The sequence below is a fragment of the Lethenteron reissneri genome, chromosome 63, assembly GCF_015708825.2.
Source record: "Lethenteron reissneri isolate LAM-NWPU_2019-01 chromosome 63, ASM1570882v1, whole genome shotgun sequence".
In the NCBI taxonomy this organism is placed as follows: Eukaryota; Metazoa; Chordata; class Hyperoartia; order Petromyzontiformes; family Petromyzontidae; genus Lethenteron; species Lethenteron reissneri.
Window position 1 is genome coordinate 2,795,515 of NC_083841.1, and position 20,658 is coordinate 2,816,172.

At 50.8% G+C, this 20,658-nt stretch overlaps 1 protein-coding gene across 1 annotated transcript; it reads left to right on the forward strand.

The window, feature by feature from the left end:
• The first annotated feature begins 5,481 nt into the window (after positions 1 to 5,481).
• On the forward strand, positions 5,482 to 20,162 carry NATD1 (N-acetyltransferase domain containing 1). Its single transcript, XM_061577192.1, has 4 exons — positions 5,482 to 5,958; positions 9,796 to 9,929; positions 14,573 to 14,691; positions 15,701 to 20,162. Exons 2-4 carry the CDS (start codon positions 9,827 to 9,829, stop codon positions 15,815 to 15,817), a joined length of 339 nt encoding a protein of 112 aa, XP_061433176.1. The 5' UTR covers positions 5,482 to 5,958; positions 9,796 to 9,826; the 3' UTR covers positions 15,818 to 20,162.
• Positions 20,163 to 20,658: the final 496 nt, after the last annotated feature.

The following is a 20,658-nucleotide window of genomic DNA, read 5'->3' on the forward strand; positions in this document are numbered from 1 at the left end:
GCAGCCCATCTGCTGCACCGTGCCGCGAATTAAAGCTATTAATAGAACGAAGGAGTGAATGAATGAGCTACATTGTCGTTCTCTGCCAAGCATTGGCACGACCACTGCGAGCGAAACACCCCCATTCACTGACGCAATTGGTCGCGTCCCATTAACACCCACACCCACCCCACCATTTGGATGAAGGCGACACGGTACTTATTTTTAAACACTACATTAATTCAACATCTACCCTCAACCATTCAAATAAACCTGGTCGATTCCCCTGATTTAGCTCATCAATAAATTAGTTAATCCCATTCAATCAAAACTCTTTTAACCATTGCCCCCCCTCCCCTCATTCACTTTGCTTGTATGATGGTCTCGTCCAAAGCATAATAGTACAGCCCCAACCACAGATCTTAATACTGGTAGGAACCTCCTGGTTACACCAGCCCACATGGGATTATTGTGTCCGTCGTGTAGGGAGGGGCTGGGTGGGGAGGGGAGGGGCTGGGTGGGGAGGGTGGGGAGGGGCTGGGTGGGGAGGGTGGGGAGGGGCTGGGTGGCGGGGGGGGCTGGGTGGGGGGTGGGAGGGGTGGGGCTGAGTGGGGGGTGGGAGGGGTGGGGCTGGGTGGGGAGGGGCTGGTCACACCGTGGTGCCCTTATAAAACTCAACGTTTAACCTACTCACGCCGGCTTGTGCCCGCCCTCCCAATTGGCCATATTTGCGGAATACACCACGCCGCCGTTGACCCTGGCCATTGACCGAGCAACCCAACGTTCCTACCAGCTCCCTCCGCAGGAATGTGTTATTTAAACTCAAACCCCCCCCCTCCTATTGTATAGTAGAAACGTGTATTTAGATTACATTAATTTGCTTCTGGTAATTTTCACGTGATAAACCACTTTGTTGAGCTATTATTTGTGGCCAGGTCACTTCTGAAAAAAGTTAATAGCTCAGTAAGTTAAAAAATATTAGTTTACATTTATTTGTATATATTTTTAAAGTGATTTCTTTACTTTTCCCAAACTTTGCACTCTTATCGTGTGTTTATATTTTTGTTGGAACGTTCTGACCCGCCCTTACTGGACACCTTTGAAAAATAACTTTATAGCTAATCGTATTCATTCAATAATAATAAACATTATGATTTGATTCTGATCTGTATCTGCATCAAAGATCCCCGTCCCGGGAACAATAAATCTTAACATTTAAGCTTCAACGCCCTAAACCAGGCCTGCACAAATGGTCTCGTCCCAAAACTAAAATGTAAACAAACTTAATCAATACTCTTTGGCTCTTTCGGTAAAGTCACCTAAGTATAACATTTAAAAAATAATATTAAAAAATTTATACCCACGTGACTTTACCGAAAGAACCAAAGCGTACGGATTCCTGCAGTCACGAAAACTTCAAATCAAAACTTAATAAAACCCCCCTTTCGCTACAGCCACAATGGTCTCGCCCAGGGTTCAATTCCAGCTGGTCTGGTCTGGCTCGGTGAGCTGGAAGTAAATCCGGCACACAACGTCAAGTGTCCTCACTCGCTGCGGGTGTCACTTACCCCCCCCCCCCCACGCCTGCACAAATGGTCTCGTCCAAAAAATTAAATGTAAACACAACCCCCCCCCCCCCTGTCGCTACTGCCACAATGGTCTCCCCCAGGGTTCAATTCCAGCTGGTCTGGTCCGGCCAGGCGAGCTGGAATTGAACCCGGCACACAACGCCAAGAGCACTCACTCGCTGTGGATGACTCCACTTGCCCCCCCCCCCCTCACGCCTGCACAAATGGTCTCGTCCAAAAAAAATATATAAACACAAACACAATCGCCCCCTGCCCCGACTGCCACAATGGTCTCGCCCAGGGTTCAATTCCAGCTGGTCTGGTCCGGCCAGGCGAGCTGGTATTGAACTCGGCACACCACGTCAAGAGTCCTCACTCGCTGTGGATAACTCCACTTGGGCTACCCCCCCCCCCCTCTCCTCGGCCCGACCTTCCCCAGCAATATATCGTACGATATTAGACCCACGATAATCGTACCGTTCGTTTTGTGTGCAATATCGTGATATCAATTGGCTCATATCGATATTTTGTTCTACCCCTGTTCTTCATTTCCTGAGGAAATGTACAATGAAACGAATGCACACTATTGGTATTAAATATGTAAAGAATTAAATTGCTGTTACCAGTTTACATATATGTTACGTGACGTCATCGTGTTTATTGTAATTAAAGATCTAAATAATTAAACTGCTGTTACCAATTTAAATAATATGTTACGTGACGTCATCGTGGTTACAGTCAATCATAAGTTAAATCAATTAATAAGGGGCCGTCCATAAATAACGTCACGCACCCTAGGGGGGGGGGTCAGACATTTGTGACGATGTGTGACGAGTGGGGGGGGGGGGGAGTGAGAAATGTGACGTCACATCAAAATGCGCAACTTTAAATAAATATAGGCAACACGTTCTACTTAAATAGACTTTTTGATATTTTTTTCTCCTAGAACATCAGAGTGCAGCGCCACATTAAATACGCACCACAATGACAATAGTTTTAAGCGATTTGAAGCATTTTTATTTTGGGGGGGGGGGCAGAGCTTTGTGACGTCATATTTGAGGGGGGTCTGACTTTTTGTGACGAGGGGGGCGAGTCAAAAATCGTCCAAAATCGCTTGACGTCATTTATGGACGGCCCCTAATGTTGTGTAACTGATCGTAATGTGCATTCTTTATAAATATATTTTTTTAACATTCTTAATTAACGTTGCCTCCGACTCGACTAAACTTTTTAATTTACCTATTAAGGCCCCACTGAGCTATACAGCTCTTTTTCAGAAGCGATCTGGCTATCAGAAATTCAATCAGAACGGAGTGGATCATCATCTTCTTGGTTCTTTCGGTAAAGTCACGTAGAAGGGAAATAATAAAATAATAAAAATAAAACATAATACAATTATTCTCACGACGTTTCGGCCACAACGCAAGCAGCCGTCCTCAGGTGAAGAACAGGTCTGTCGGAAAGACAGCGTCTGAATGAGCACCAGCATGCTTGGCAGCGTATATTTAAGCTGGGTTGGAGGGGGAAGGGCGCCTTGACAAAGGAATTTGCATATCAAGAGGAATTTAGCATATTTATTCTAGATTCCTCTTGATATGCAAATTTATTTGCCAAGGCGCCCTTCCCCCTTCAACCCAGCTTAAATATACGCTTCCAAGCCTGGTGGTGCTCATTCAGACGCTGTCTTTCCGAAAGACCTGTTCTTCACCTGAGGACGGCTGCTTGTGTTGTGGCCGAAACGTCGTGATAATTTTATTTTATTACGTTTTATTTTTATTATTTTGTTATTTCCCTTCTGCGTCACACACAGGTATCTATGATAGAGGGTTTTTTTGGGTTAGATCGCGACTTTACCGAAAGAACCAAGAAGATGAATCCCTGCAGTTACGAAAGCTTTAAATCGAAATTTGGATCATCATCATCACGTGTAAATGTAGAGCAATGAAATACAATACAAATTGTACGTTGATTCTAAATGTGGACGGAAAAACCTGACGAGCTCGAGAAAAATCCACGTGACCACGGGAAGAGAGACACGCATACTCCAAATATACAGCAGCAGCAGGCGTCAGGGTCGGGATTGAACTCCACGTTATTGGAGGTTGGTGGTGGTAGTGCTTAGTGGGTGCTGATTGTAAGTTGTTGGAGGTTGTTGTGGTTAGCGATTTGTTTTAGGTGGTGGTTACTGATAATTAGTGATTGCTGGTGGTGGTTGTTGATAATGGTAGCGGTTCGTGAATGGTGGCGTTTGGGAATTGTTGTTGGAGGTGGTGGTTAGCGATGGTTAATAGGTGTCAGGGTCGGGATGGAACCCACGACCTCCTGCACACCAGGCGAGGTAGTTAACATCTCATAGCCACCGTGGTGATGATGATGAGAGAGAGACACGCAAACTCTAAATACGCAGCAGGCATCAGAGTCGGGATGGAACCCACGACCTCCTGTATACCAGGCGAGGTAGTTAACATCTCATAGCCACCGTGATGATGATGATGAGAGAGAGAGACACGCAAACTCCAAATACGCAGCAGGCATCAGAGTCGGGATCGAACCCACGACCACCTGTATACCAGGCGAGGCAGTTAACATCTCATAGCCACCGTAGGCAATGTGGACGTCCAGAATAAGCATTACATTTGAGACCCAAACATCCTCGCTCCACATCATCAACATCGTCCATGATCTATCCACTACTGGATGAACCCCCCCCCCCCCCAAGCCACATTACCTCTTTCAGTAATGATTATTTTGTGTCGTTTTGTGTTGAACTTTGACCCATGTCCAGCAGGGGCACGGGGTCAGCAAGTTACAACAACAAACACAGTAGAAAAAACCCCGATAGTAGTGCACAATAGAGAAAGAGGCAATGAAATGACGAAACATTTATAAAAACAACAAATGTATACAATTCCGAACTGCAGGAGTTAATACATTCCTGCCGATGTTTCAACACTAAATGCAAGCTTGGGCAAGGCGGAAAAACAACAACAACAACAAAATAGTCCCAGACCACACCAAGACAACACAAAATAATCCCTCGATACAATTGCACGTGATAATTTGAACTGTCCATACGCGGGTAAGGATCTCAGATACAAATCATCACATTTTGCAAATGTGATGATTTGTATCCAAGCACCAATCTTTGCGCTACGGTGATATTTTTTTGAAAATAAAAAAAATGAATATTTACGATAAGGGAGGAAACAAAATGTTATTTTCAAAACGTCGGTGCTTTGGTTCAAGGCTGCCGATGAGACACTTAATGTCAAAGCCGGCTCGGAGTTCCGCTTGATTGATGTGCTGAGACAATGTGAGGTTTGTGCTCGTGCTGAACCAATCGGCGCTGAAGAACTTCAACATTATATTGTTGGTTCTTTCGGTAAAGTCACGTAGAAGGGAAATGAAAAAAAATAATACAAATATAAAACAATAAAATATAAAACAATAAAAATTCTCACGACGTTTCGACTGCAACACAAGCAATCATCATCAGGTGTGAAATCCACAGCAAGAAAATTTGCTGTGGATTTCACACCTTGATGATGATTGCTTGTGTTGCAGTCGAAAGGTCGTGAGAATTTGTATTGTTTAATATTTTTATTATTTTATTATTTCCCTTCTACGTGATGACTTTACCGAAAGAACCAAGAATATGAATCCCTGCAAGTCACGAAAGCTTTCAATTAAAACTTCAGCTCTGCAACGAGGGAGCCAGTGTGGCTGATGGTTTACGTGAAAAAAAATGTTTTTTTACGTGAAGGGACATTTATGGATATATATAAACTTACTTGTATTTAATATGTAAATATGTAACACATTTATATTAATTAGCTTAATTACGGGGCGTTTAAACTCAATCACCACGCCTCCCCCCCCTCCGTAATGGTTTCGCCCGGGCCCGGTCACGTGGTCCTCCAGCTGATCACCGCCGCTGTCCCCGCTGAGTCGCCCAGCCCGGGACGACGAAGAGGACGACTAGAGGAGAGAGAGGAGGAGGACGACGCGAGACGGGAGGAAGAGAAGGGAGGAGGAGGAGGCGGAGAGGACGAGATACGCGGGACGGGAGGAGGAGGAGAAAGGAAGAGAGAAGGAGGAGAGAAAAGAAGGATCATCATCATCACGGCTTTGTTTGTCCCAGCCGCGAACTAAGACAGCTGAACGCGACGCACACAACCCACACCGGCCCTGCGTCTTCATCATCATCGTCGTCAACAACAACAACCACTGCCCCGTGCTGCTGAGGCTGCCTGCACGGAGCGGGCCGGGCCGGACCCCCCCCGGGGTTTGGGTGGACCGAGATCGGGTGGGTGGTGGGGGTTGGTGCCGAGTCGACCCCGGGATCTCCGCTGTGCGGGACGGAACGAGTCGGGGCCGGGTCACGTTTGTTCGGCTCGTCGGATTGAATCTGGTGGGTGCTCGGCACGGGTCTGGTGGGATAGGGTCTGGTGGGCTCGGCACGGGTCTGGTGGGATAGGGTCTGGTGGGTACTCGGCACGGGTCTGGTGGGCTCGGCACGGGTCTGGTGAGCCCGGTTCGGGTCTGGTGGGATAGGGTCTGGTGTCTGGTTGGTGCTCGGCACGGGTCTGGTGAGTTCGGCACGGGTCTGGTGGCCTAGGCACGGGTCTGGTGAGCTCGGCTCGGGTCTGGTGGGATAGGGTCTGGTGGGCTCGGCACGGGTCTGGTGGGCTCGGCTCGGGTCTGGTGGGTTCGGCACGGGTCTGGTGGCCTAGGCACGGGCCTGGTGAGCTCGGCACGGGTCTGGTGGGATAGGGTCTGGTGGGCTCGGCTCGGGTCTGGTGGGTTCGGCACGGGTCTGGTGGCCTAGGCACGGGCCTGGTGAGCTCTGCACGGGTCTGGTGAGCTCGGCACGGGTCTGGTGGGTTCGGCACGGGTCTGGTGGCCTAGGCACGGGCCTGGTGAGCTCGGCACGGGTCTGGTGGGATAGGGTCTGGTGGGCTCGGCACGGGTCTGGTGGCCTAGGCACGGGTCTGGTGGGTTTGGCACGGGTCTAGTGGGCTCGGCACGGGTCTGGTGGGTTTGGCACGGGTCTGGTGGCCTCTCCGTGTGGACCAAACGGATCGGGTGACCTCATCCACTCGGCATCGTGAGGTGCTGACGGAGTGGCCCGGGTTCGGGTGGAGGTGGTGGTCATGGTGGCAGTGGTGGTGGTGCTGGTGTTGTTGGATTAGACAGAGTTCGTCCTCCCGGCCTTCATCGGTACCACTCGCTAACAGCACTTGCCCCAAACAGTCTGTTAAGGCTGTACGGGTGTCTTTGTCTTTGGTGGTGGTGGTGGTGGGGCTTTGGCTGTGGTGGCAGGCCTAGTGGTTGTTGTTGTTGATGTTGGTGGTGGTGACTGCTGAGATGTGCTGTGTGTGTGTTTGCAGGCTGTGCACTCAGTGGTTGTGACGGTGGTTGCCAGGGAAGTTTAGTTTTAGTTGTGCTCGTGAAGGTGGTTGTGGTGCTGGTTGTGGTGATGGTTGTGGTGATGGTTGTGGTGATGGCCACCGACCCCCTTCGTGTGCTGTGCCGGCCTTCATAGGTGCCACTCGCTAACAGCACTTGCCCCAGCAGTCTGTTACAGGCTATACTGTGGGGGGGATCTTTGTCTGTTGTGGTAGATGTGGCGGTGAATGAAGATGGTTGTGTGGGATATGTGGTTGAGGGTGAATATGGTTGTGGTAGATGTGGTTGTGTGGTAGATGTGGTTGAGGTTGGGGGTGAAGATGGTTGTGTGGTAAATGTTGTTGAGGGTGAAGATGGTTGTGTGGTAGATGTTGTTGAGGGTGAAGGTGGTTGTGTGGTAGATGTTGTTGAGGGTGAAGATGGTTGTGTGGTAGATGTTGTTGAGGGTGAAGATGGTTGTGTGGTAGATGTTGTTGAGGGTGAAGGTGGTTGTGTGGTAGATGTAGTTGAGGGTGAAGATGGTTGTGTGGTAGATGTAGTTGAGGGTGAAGATGGTTGTGTGGTAGATGTGGGTGAGGGTGAAGATGGTTGTGTGGTAGATGTGGGTGAGGGTGAAGATGGTTGTGTGGTAGTTGTGGTTGACGGTGAAGATGGTTGTGTGGTAGATGTAGTTGGGGGTGAAGATGGTTGTGTGGTAGTTGTTGTTGAGGGTGAAGATGGTTGTGTGGTAGATGTGGGTGAGGGTGAAGATGGTTGTGTGGGTGAAGATGGTTGTGTGGTAGTTGTGGTTGACGGTGAAGATGGTTGTGTGGTAGATGTAGTTGGGGGTGAAGATGGTTGTGTGGTAGTTGTTGTTGAGGGTGAAGATGGTTGTGTGGTAGTTGTGGTTGAGGGTGAAGATGGTTGTGTGGTAGATGTTGTTGAGGGTGAAGATGGTTGTGTGGTAGATGTCGTTGAGGGTGAAGATGGTTGTGTGGTAGATGTGGTTGAGGTTGAGGGTGAAGATGGTTGTGTGGTAGATGTAGTTGAGGGTGAAGATGATTGTGGTGGTGTGATGACGGTTGTTTAATGCGGTGGTGGTTGTTGATGATGGTAGCGGTTAGTGAATGGTGGCGTTTGGGAATTGTTGTTGGAGGTAGTGGTTAGCGATGGTTAATAGTTGTGGTTTTTAGTGGTTGATAGCGGTGGTGATTATTGGCGGGTGGCGGTTTGTGGTGTTTATTTGGTTGTGGTTAGAGGTTGATGGTGTTGGTTGTGGTAGTTGTTGTAGGTGGTGATAGTTAATGGAGGTGTTGATGGTGAGTGGTCGATGGTAATTCTGGTGAGTGGTTGGTTGTGGTTGTTGTGCTGTGTGGTTGTGATGGTTGTGGAGGCCATGGCGGGCAATAGTGGTTGTAGTGTTTGCGCTCCAGGATGGAGGAGGAGGAGGAGGGGGGATGGTGGATACTGGATCGTGTGTGCTGGCGGTTAGTGGTGGTTGTTGATGGTCGTGCTGTAGGAGTGTGGATGTGGAGGGCGGAGTGTGGAGGAGGAGTGTGGGTGTGGAGGAGGAGTGTGGAGTTGTGTGGAGGAGGAGTGTGGGTGTGGAGGAGGAGTGTGGGTGTGGAGGAGGAGTGTGGGTGTGGAGGAGGAGTGTGGAGGAGGAGTGTGGGTGTGGAGGAGTGTGAGTGAGGAGTGTGAGTGTGGATGTGGAGGGGGAGTGTGGAGGAGGAGTGTGGGTGTGGAGGAGTGTGAGTGAGGAGTGTGAGTGTGGATGTGGAGGGGGAGTGTGGAGGAGGAGTGTGGATGTGGAGGAGTGTGAGTGAGGAGTGTGAGTGTGGATGTGGAGGGGGAGTGTGGAGGAGGAGTGTGGATGTGGAGGAGTGTGAGTGAGGAGTGTGAGTGTGGATGTGGAGGGGGAGTGTGGAGGAGGAGTGTGGATGTGGAGGAGTGTGAGTGAGGAGTGTGAGTGTGGATGTGGAGGGGGAGTGTGGAGGAGGAGTGTGGGTGTGGAGGAGTGTGAGTGAGGAGTGTGAGTGTGGATGTGGAGGGGGAGTGTGGAGGAGGAGTGTGGATGTGGAGGAGTGTGAGTGAGGAGTGTGAGTGTGGATGTGGAGGGGGAGTGTGGAGGAGGAGTGTGGATGTGGAGGAGTGTGAGTGAGGAGTGTGAGTGTGGATGTGGAGGGGGAGTGTGGAGGAGGAGTGTGGATGTGGAGGAGTGTGAGTGAGGAGTGTGAGTGTGGAGGAGGTGGAGTGTGGAGGAGTGAGTGAGGAGTGTGAGTGTGGAGGAGGTGGAGTGTGGAGGAGTGAGTGAGGAGTGTGAGTGTGGAGGAGGTGGAGTGTGGAGGAGTGTGAGTGAGGAGTGTGAGTGTGGAGGAGTGTGAGTGAGGAGTGTGAGTGTGGAGGAGGTGGAGTGTGGAGGAGTGTGAGTGAGGAGTGTGAGTGTGGATGTGGAGGAGTGTGCAGGAGGAGTGTGGAGTTGTATCAGCTGATGATGGTTATTGGAGGAGGCTCGTGAATGACTCAATGGAGGGCAGAGGAGTGACGCTCACGGAGTGCCGGGTGGCTCAAGCGCAGGGAGTTGGCACAGTGGGAAGCACAGGTGGTGGCATCTGCCAGCCATCTCATTCAGTCAATTCATGGCACCTGCTGGGTCTGTTCCGTGACCTCCTACCAGTGGGCCTTCGATACTTCACGCGGCCTCAGTGCACCTGCCCTGGCACCGACACTTAGTGGTGAACGGCGGTTATGTTATGCTGTGTGGCGGTGGCGGTGATTGCCGATGCTGCGTCGCACGTGCTGGTGATGGTCAGTCATGGTTCGGTGGTTGACATTTGCGGTTGTGGCGGTTGTGCTGCAGGGACTACGAGGAGGAGGAGGGCGACGAGGAGATGGCGGACGCGGCGTCGTACGTGCTGATGCAGGCCGAGAACGGGAGCCTCGTCAGGGTTGAGCACGACCGCAAGAAGAGGCAGTTCTTCATTCGCCTCAATGGTGAGGCCTGCGCGCTCATTCCCTGTCATTCAGTCATTCATTGACTTTCAGTCATGCCGGGTCATTCGGTCACTTATTCCGTCAAACTCGGTCAACGGGTCACCCGTTCGCACAGCCATTCACTCGTTCATTGGCACATTTATTCACTCATCCTTTCGGTAATTAATTCAGTAATTTGTCTCATTGAGCCTATTCATTGATTCAGTCACTCGGTTGTTTTAGTCCGACTTCCGTACCTCCGATTAGCGCGGTTGTTTACGTACGATGCGAAAGAAGTTCAACACACGTACACACCACTATACACTACACTACTATACACTACACTATACACTACACTATTCTATACTATACCACTATACACTACACTACTATACACTGCACTATACACTACACTACTCTATACTATACTACTATACACTACACTACTATACACTACACTATACACTACACTACTATACACTCCACTACTCTATACTACACTACTATACACTACACTACTATACACTACACTATACACTACACTACTATACACTACTATACACTCCACTACTCTATACGACACTACTCTATACACTACACTACTATACACTACACTATACACTACACTACTATACACTACACTACTCTATACTACACTACTATACACTACACTACTATACACTACACTACGATACACTACTATATACTACACTACTATACACTACTATGCACTACACTACAATACACTACTATATACTACACTACTATACACCAGAGGTGGGACAAAGTCATTGTTATGCAAGTCCAAGTCGAGTCTAAAGTCATCAAATTCATGACTCGAGTCTGACTCGAGTCTAAGTCACATGACTCGAGTCCACACCTCTGCTATACACTACACTACTATACACTACTATGCACTACACTACTATACACTACTATGCACTACACTACTATACACTACTATGCACTACACTACTATACACTACTATGCACTACACTACTATACACTACTATGCACTACACTACTATACACTACTATACTACACTACTATACACTACTATACACTACTATATACTATACTACTATACACTACTATACACTACTATATACTATACTACTATACACTACTATGCACTACACTACTATACACTACTATATACTACACTACTATACACTACTATGCACTACACTACTATACACTACTATGCACTACACTACTATACACTACTATGCACTACACTACTATACACTACTATGCACTACACTACTATACACTACTATATACTACACTACTATACACTACTATGCACTACACTACTATACGCTACTATGCACTACACTACTATACACTACTATGCACTACACTACGATACACTACTATATACTACACTACTATACACTACTATGCACTACACTACTATACACTACTATGCACTACACTACTATACACTACTATGCACTACACTACTATACACTACTATATACTACACTACTATACACTACTATGCACTACACTACTATACACTACTATGCACTACACTACTATACACTACTATGCACTACACTACTATACACTACTATGCACTACACTACTATACACTACTATGCACTACACTACTATACACTACTATATACTACACTACTATACACTACTATGCACTACACTACTATACACTACTATGCACTACACTACTATGCACTACTATGCACTACACTACTATACACTACTATGCACTACACTACTATACACTACTATGCACTACACTACTATACGCTACTATGCACTACACTACTATGCACTACACTACTATACACTACTATGCACTACACTACTATACACTACTATGCACTACACTACGATACACTACTATATACTACACTACTATACACTACTATGCACTACACTACTATACGCTACTATGCACTACACTACTATACACTACTATGCACTACACTACGATACACTACTATATACTACACTACTATACACTACTATGCACTACACTACTATACACTACTATGCACTACACTACTATACACTACTATGCACTACACTACGATACACTACTATATACTACACTACTATACACTACTATGCACTACACTACTATACGCTACTATGCACTACACTACTATACACTACTATGCACTACACTACTATATACTTTGATTAGCACGCTTAGCTACGTACGGTGCAAAGAAGTTCATCATACGTACACACCACTATGTGTTTGACGTTGATTGTACCTACCCACAGCAGTCGAACAACGGCTTCTGCTGGGGTGCGGCAACACAACTTGGACAAACCACACACAGAACTGCAGTACACCGTAATACAGGCAGTCCTCTACTTAGCATGGAGATGCGTTACGACGACCCCATCGTAAGTCGAAAATATCGTAAGTCGAAAATATCGTCAGTCGAAGATGGCCTAGCCTACCCAGGAGTCTTAAAGAACGGTGATAATTTAGCAAAACAGAGCAATTTACAGTACCGTACTGTATAAACTTTATATACTGTATTTATTAAGTACAATACTGTATTGCACAGTAAAATGTAAAGTTAAAAAAACAAGGTAAATTCTTAGGCTACCTATATGAACTGCAATTTAATAGAAAGTTTTTTCAGGAAACAATCCTATCTGCCATGAAAACTTTTAACTTGCATTGAACGTATCGTATCGTGGTAACCTTAAAATGAAATCGCTAAAGCTACGTATCGTAAACATGCATTGAACGTATCGTAACGTATCACATTGTACTGTACTCGCCAAGATTCTGTTCGTCGTCTGCATACTTGAACGATGCACGCGAACACGAGGAGAACACGCAAACTACAAATATACAGCAGCAGGCGTCGGGCTTGGGATCGAACCCGCGACCTCCTGTATACCAGACAAGGTACCATTGGAACCTCATTTGCCAGTAAAAATATGATAATTGGTTTTTTACCCTTCTATCTGGCATCAAAACTGACACCTTTTTTTACAAAAAATGTGTCAGTTTTGTTGCCAGATAAAAGGGTAAAAAAACAATTACCCTATTTTGGTACTGGCAAAGGAGGTTCCAATGGTGTAAATGCTTTCCCCGAGCTTTCATACTGTGATGATACATTGTCTTTGAGTTGTGCGCCTTTTGGCGTCATCTGGTCCAACCCATGTGAGACTAGGCTCTAAGGAAAGCTGTCTCGGGTGTGGACCAATCAACTTCAAGGACAATGCACATTATCAGAGTTATGGTTTTTTTTTGCATTATGACTGCAGGTATTGTGGTCTATGCAAACATGACTCCTTGTAAAAAATGTGTCAGTTTTGATGCCAGATAGAAGGGTATAAAACCAATTATCACCAGACAACTAAGGTTCGTGCTGCCAAACTGCATCTTTGTCCGAATCCTTGGGCTTCCGCCCGCAAAGACAAAGGCTCACGGAGCCAAACGTAGGTTCCCCCCCCCACCGCCCCCATCGTCAGGTCGTTCAGTGGCCGCCGTGGCTTGAATCCCTCCTCGCCGTGAAGGTGGCGAGGCACAACGTGGATTCTCAGGATGGATTGCAAAGGCTAAAGGCCGTGCCTGGTGCCCAGAGGTCGCAACCGGGTACCCGATACCCGTACCCTACCCGATACCCGGCTACCCGTACCTGGCCGGGTACGGGTAGCCGTTTGCGACCCTGGTGCAGCCGGGTACGGGTACGGGTAGGCCGTGAGTCACTGGTGAGTAACTGTTTGTCACTCATTTCGGGTAGGGTACGGGTACGGGTAGGGAACGGCTACCCGTACCCGGCCGGGTACGGGTAGCCGTTTGCGACCCTGGTGCGGCCGGGTATGGGTAAGGAATCAAAACCCGTTTGCGACCTCTGCTGGTACCTCTGCTGTGCTCTCCAGCTGGCGGGCACTGGAGAACGAGAGGGGATAGGCCTGGGATCTGCGCTCTTCTGTCGCTACTGCCGTGGACGCTTGCTCTGACATTCACCCCTTGATTCCTCCACCCCCTTGATTGCCTCTTCTTGGTTCTTTCGGTAAAGTCACGTAGAAGGGAAATAATAAAATAAAAATTCTTTTTTTTCTTATTTTATTATTTCCCTTCTACGTGACTTTACCGAAAGAACCAAGAAGAAGAATCCCTGCAGTCACGAAAGCTTTAAATCGAAATGCGCCACGCCTGTTGAGGACTCGGTCTGCCAGAGTGACCGTCTTACCCAGGGGGTGCCACGGTGGCGAGATGCTGACTCCCTGGCCTGGTATGCAGGAGGTCGTGGGTTCGATCCCGACTTTTTGTGTGTGTGCATGTTGAACTTTTTTTCGCACCGCAACCCTGACGCCGTATATTTGGAGTTTTCGTGTCTCTCTCTCTCTCCTTGTGGCCGCGTGGATTTTTCTCTCGGGTCCTCCGGTTTTTCCGTCCGCATTAAGAATCGGCGCGCTTTGAGAGTATTTCCCTGCTACGCATTTTCACGCGATGATGATCAACTTCGTTGAGCTGTCATTTGTGACCACGTCGCTTCGGGTGGGGCCTTACCTGGTAAAATAAAATAAAAAATTGGTCCTGTTCCGTCCCATCCACACTGCGTTCGGAGTTGTTCGCTATCAGCACTCACCCCAACAGCCTGTGGAGGCTACGCGGGGGGAGCGTGGGGGTGGGAGGATTTTCACCTTTGTGCCGCGCAGGTTACAGTGACCGGGCCGTGCTGCTCTACGAGTACATCGGCAAGAAGACGGTGGACTTGCAGCACACCGAGGTGCCGGACGGCTACCGCGGGCGCGGCATCGCACGCCTGCTCGCCAAGGTGCCCCGGCACACGGCGCTTAACTCTCTCTCTGTCTCCATCTCCCGGTGAACCCACACGGCTGTCCCGGTGAAACCAGCACGTCTCTCACATTTTACTCACCCAGCAGCAAGCTGACCCAAAACTTAATCGTGAACCATGCGTGGGTCATGGTTTCGACTATGAAAGCCATCCGCCGTGGTGGTGAGATGTTAACTACCTCGCCGGGTATGCAGGAGGTCGTGGGTTCGATCCCGACCTTGACGCCTGCTGCTGTATATTTGGAGTTTGCATTTCTCTCCGTGGCGAGATGTTAACTACCTCGCCTGGTGTACAGGAGGTCGTGGGTTCGATCCCGACCTTGACGCCTGCTGCTGCTGTATATTTGCAATTTGCGTGCTCTCATTCCACGTGGTCACATGGATTTTTATCCTGGTGCCTCCGTTTTTTTTCCCTCCACATTTTAGAATCGCCATGCTCTAAATTTCCAAGCGATGATGATAATACATTCTAGATTTGAAGCTTTCGTGACTGCAAGGATTCATGATCTTAGGTTTTTTCGGTAAAGTCACGTAGGTAAAAAATGAAATTAAAATTAATAAAAGTAATAATAGAAATAAAATAAGAAGCAATAAAAAATCACGACGTTTTTGCTTGATACAGTAAATCTGGCTGTGACGGTCCCACCTGATGACGGAGACTTGTGTTGCCTCTGAAACTTTTATTATTTTTAATTTCATTTTGTACCTACGTGACTTTACCAAAAAAACCTAAGAAGATGATAATCCACTTCGTTGAGCTGTCATTGGTGGCCAGGTCGCTTCTGACAAAAGAGCTACGTGGCTCCGCGGGGCCTCACCTGGTCAAATAAAATAAAAAAAGTTTCGTTTTAAGTTGAAATGTGTAAATTTATAGAGCATTTGCCCGTTATCGGGTTACACGGGGGATCTGTGTGGATCTTTCCTCTTGTCACCCCACCCCTCCCACCCGTCCGTGCCGCCACCCCCACCGCCTCGCCCTCCGGCCCAAGGCCTCCATGGACTTCGTGGTGGAGGAGGACCTGAAGGCGCACATCACGTGCTGGTACATCCAGAAGTTCATCAAGGACAACCCCTTACCTCAGTACCTGCAGCGGGTGCAGAACTGACGCCGCCGTCGCCTCTTCCTCCCGCCGCCTCGTCGCCCACGGCAACCCCCCCTCCCCCTTCCCTCGCCTCCACCGGGGCAACGGTAACCCGGCAACGGTAACCGGGCAACGCCGACGGTGCTCGGCTGCGTCGCCCTGGTTAGTACGTCCGGTCCTCCGGTGGGCGGCGGTGAAGGGCGGCGGGGGTCGGGTGGTGGTGGTGGAGGGGAGCTGCCATCTCCTCGCCGGCGCTGGCGATGGTGCCCGAGCGTTTGCCGGGAGACGCGTGGGACTCGTGCCGCGCGTGCGATGGACGGCCCCTGCCGCCGCCACCGCCGCTGCGGAGGCGGAAGAGGCGGTGAGGACGCAGGGGTGGGGTGGTTCCAGAACTGTTCGGCGGCGGCGGCGGCGCTCGAGAGAGAACTTTGGGAAGCGTGCGATGGCACGGCCGTTGAGGAGGGCGGCCCACCGTAGCCACACGCCGGGCGGAAGGCACGGGGGCGGATTAACTCGACACACAACGACGACGACGACGCTGCCGCCGTTTTTACTCCCGCCGCTTCGGAATCCCGGTTTCACCGCGGTGGGGGACGTCGCGGTCGCGGGCGCTGGAGCCCGCGGTGCGATTGCCCGGCTGCCCGCGTTGTCGCGGAGAGCGGTGATCCGTTGAGGGTTGTGCGTAGGCCCTCCCGGGGTGGGGCGGGGGACACACCATGCTGTCCCTTCGGTTTCGGGCAGCGTGCGCTTGGGCTGGACGAGGGAGTCGCCGCGCTGGGTTAGAGTGTTTGGGCGAAGCGACGCATAACGAGACCGGGTGTAGAGGGTCATTGGGTCGGGCAGAGTGATTTGGGAGTGGACAGAAATTAATTGGCCTGTCAAAGAAAAGTTTTTTCGGGGTTGTGCAGAGGGACATCGAGGTAAGGATGCGTCACGGCATTGGATCAGAGAGTCATTTGTCTGCGCAGAGCCATATAGCTGGACTGGAGAGGCAGTTATTGGGGTGGGCAGTTATTGTACTGGGTGGAAAGTGTTTTGGATGGGTAAGAGAGTCGTTGGTTTTAGGAACGCATCATGGGGCTGTGCAGAGAGTCATTTGGCTGTGCGGTCATTGGGCTAAGTAGACATTGATTGGGGAAAAGTACAGTGGAGGTTAGCCACTGGGTAGAGAGTCACTGGGGTAGAGAAGTCACTGAGCCGTGTAAACATGTCGTGGTGTCTGGTGAGAAAGTCGGTGGGTGAGGTAACGGCATCGTGGTGTCGTGCAACTGGGCGAAGTGATTCGTCAAGGGACTGGGTAGAGAATCGTTGGGCTGCACAAAGACAAAGATCCCCCCGTGTATCCTGTAAACAGACTGTTGGGGCAAGTGCGGTTAGCGAGTAGCGGCACCTACGAAGGCCGGCACGGCGCACGAAGGGGATGGGTGGCCAACGCCATGCCCGGCCGCTTTTGTCTCCCTGGTGGCGATGTTTACGGAACGCACCAGGTACTCATTTGAGGCCGAGTCCACCTAGAGGGAGACCCCGGACCGGTTCAGATAATCGTCACCAGTGTTGTCCGTGAGCGGTAATCGAACCCGGGCCGCAGGTGGTTCGTAGTGCGGCTGCGCTACCGCTCCCCGTTGCAAATGGCCGGCCACACCCGTGAGTTCTGCTGGAGGCAGGAGGAGTTTGAATTTGGAGGGCAAGGCCATAAAATCACTGGAGCTTCTGTAGGTTCTTGATCTCTCCACACTCTCGCGCTCTCTCTCCCTCTGTATCTCACGCTCCTCACCAGAGGTCGCAACCGGGTACCCGATACCCGTACCCTACCCGATACCCGGCTACCCGTTCGCGACCCTGGTGCGGCCGGGTACGGGTAGACCGTGAGTCACTGGTGAGTAACTGTTTGTCACTTATTTCCCAACGTCTTGTCTCTTCTCACAATTCAAGTTCCTAGAATCAACCCACCCGCGCCTGCAACATGGCTTCATCCCAGAGATCGCAACCGGGTACCCGATACCTGTACCCTACCCTTACCCGGCCGGGTAGGGTAGGGTACGGGTACGGACGGGTACGGATACCCTTTTGTGACCCTGGTGCGGCCGGGTACGGGTAAGGAATCAAAACCCGTTTGCGACCTCTGCTCCTCACTCCCTCCGTCACGATCTCCCCGGGTTTATTTGAATCGTCGTGCACACAACCCCCGTTTGACGTCGTTATTACTGTCGCGAGCATGGTCCAAGCTTCGCATCCGCCCCCCCCCACCACTCTCCCCCTGCCATCCTCGACTTAGTGCCTTAGTTTTTATTTATTGTCTTAGGTAGCTAGTACGTGTCCGTGTGTGTCTGCGAGTCCGTGTGTGTCCGTTTGCGTGCGCACGTAAGTCCGTGCGTGCGTGTGTCCGCGCATCTGTAAGTCCGCGTGTCCGTGCGTGCGCGTGTTTTCCGTGTTGGATTTGTTGTGGTGCTATTTTTTGTTATTTTTTTATTTTACCGCATTGTAGTCTTTCTGGCCTGTAACCGTATTCGATGGCTCGTCGTCGTCGTTGTAGTACCCGAGCTTTTATTATTTGAACGTCCGCCCTGTTCGTCACACCCGGCGTCCACGTTCACGTTCGTCCGCAGATCCGGCGGGTGCGAGAGGTAGGGGAGGGGGGGGGAGCGGCGGCGACGCTGCAAACTCCACGGCGAGGAAACGCGATTTGGGAGAGACGCAAATTCTCCCGGGCGGAGACGACTTCCCGGAGAGACGTTGCGTCGAGTTGGGCCGCGCGCCACGGTTTGGCGGCGCCTTCAACCACGGAGCACTTTGGCGTAGGCCGCGTGCCGCAAGGCCGTCCCCGGCGGCAGTCGCGCCGCGGTTAATCGTCGCCGCGGCCGATGGGAGAAAACCGATTCCAAAAATGGCTTTTGACGCCGCGGCGAATGGCAGCGGCCTCCGCGGTTTATGCGGCGCGTACGATTGGATTGCGTACGTATGTACGTTGAACTTCTTTCGCACCGTACGTAGCCGATCGTGCTAACCGTAGGTGCAATGGAAGGACAACGAACTAAACACAAAAAAGCACTTCGAAAGAAATTACTTTTCAATCTCGACGATTTTCAAGTTTCATAGCTCCAGCAGCTTCTGAATATTGGAAGGAAGAGCGTTTCCAGACGGCCAAAGAAGCGCATCTGAAAGCGCCGCGCGATGTGGTGACCACCACCGTCTTTGCTCGATGGCTTAGCCAAAAGCCGCTGCCGCTGCGATGATGACCGGAGTTTGAAAGGTATTGTGGTTCATTTGTGGCGAGCAGTGCAATGGACCAAAGCATCACTACACCCCTATCGTATTGGTATTAATTAAAATGATTTTATTTGGGCTACACTGGAGACTTCTACTATCAATCATGCGCAGGGCAATGGGCAAGTTGGTACATCGCAGGACCGTGCGGGGACGGTCATCGTCCAGCAGTGGATTGATCATGGCTGATGATATTGATGATGATGATGATGGCGATGATTGTTTGTCAGTGGAAGATGGGTCTCGCCGAGTTCAGCGGAGGGGATGGAGGCGGGCATGTTTCCAGAATCGGAATCTTTGTTTAGACCGGAGGAATCCGATGAGCTACAAAGCTTCAATGTTTTTTTATTACCTATCACAGATGCCCATCGACGGGGTGAGAGCGGTCCAGTCGCTGCGCCAGCGGCTGGGGAAACATTTTGTCCGTGACGTGAGCAACAATGGGGGCCCTTGAGCTTTTGTTGCAGAACGCGCGTAAGCATCCCGCACCCACCCATTGGCACGGTTTGGCTACGTGCGGTGCGAAAGCAGTTCAACGTGCAGGAGCGGGCGTGGGTTCGATCCCCGACCCCGACGCCTGTATGTGTGAAGTTTGCATATTTCTCTCTCCCCCTCTCTCCCCGTGGTCCACACGCAACGAGTCGTTTCGTTTTTGGACATCAACACCCCCCCTCCAGTCCACAAACCATTTTGGAGACTTCAGCGCACTGCGGCTTCCGTCTTACACCCGTGTGCAGGTCGAGCACACGTGCAGCCCTCGGGACGCTCCACCGCCGGACGGGCGGCTCGCAACGCCACTCGCGCGCGTGCCAGTCGGCGCCGCGTCAGCGCGTGGTGTCGGTGAAGTGGCGGCGGTGGTGGGGGGGCGGTAGACGCGGGAGCGTAGAAGTTGCAGTACGCCGACGGCAATGGACAGCGGGATCCTCTGCGAGGGCGCCCTTCTGGGGCGTCGCGCAGGCTCGGGGAAGGACCGGGCCTCGGCTTCGGAGAGCCGACGTGACGGGGTTGGTGGGTTCGGAGTTGCGGGGCGAATGGGCGGCCAGCGGCGTAGCAGGGCGGTTCGTCTTTGTTGTGCTCGTGATCGTGCTGTGCGCCGTGCGTGTAAGCGGGGTTGGTTGGGGGGCGGTGGGGGGGGGGGGGGCGGTGGTGGGGGGGCGCGGTGGTGGGGGGGCAAATGGGAGGTGGAATTGAGGGGGGGCGGTGAGTTTTAAAAAGGTGGAGGATTGATGGAGGGGAAGCGGTCGCTCTGGGGTCGTGTTTGTGGCGTCTTAGAGCGGAGTGCGTTGGTGCTAAGGGAGGATCGTTGTCCAGGAGGTAAATTACGCGTTTGACGATTGCGTGCGACCTCGCCCATTTTAACCCTTTTTCCCGTTCCGCTGACGTACGTGGACATAGTCACGTTTTCTTCCAAATGCCGTTATGGTGACGTACGTGTGCGTGCGTGCGTGCACGTCATCGGAACGGAAACGGATGACAAAATAAAATAACTTGGTTGGTACCGAGGCTCCCACAAGGCCACGCGGGGAGGGGCGTGTGGGCACAGCGTTGGCGCCAAGCTGTCGTAGAGAGTGCGGCGGTCGTGTCGCTACGGCTCTCTGCGG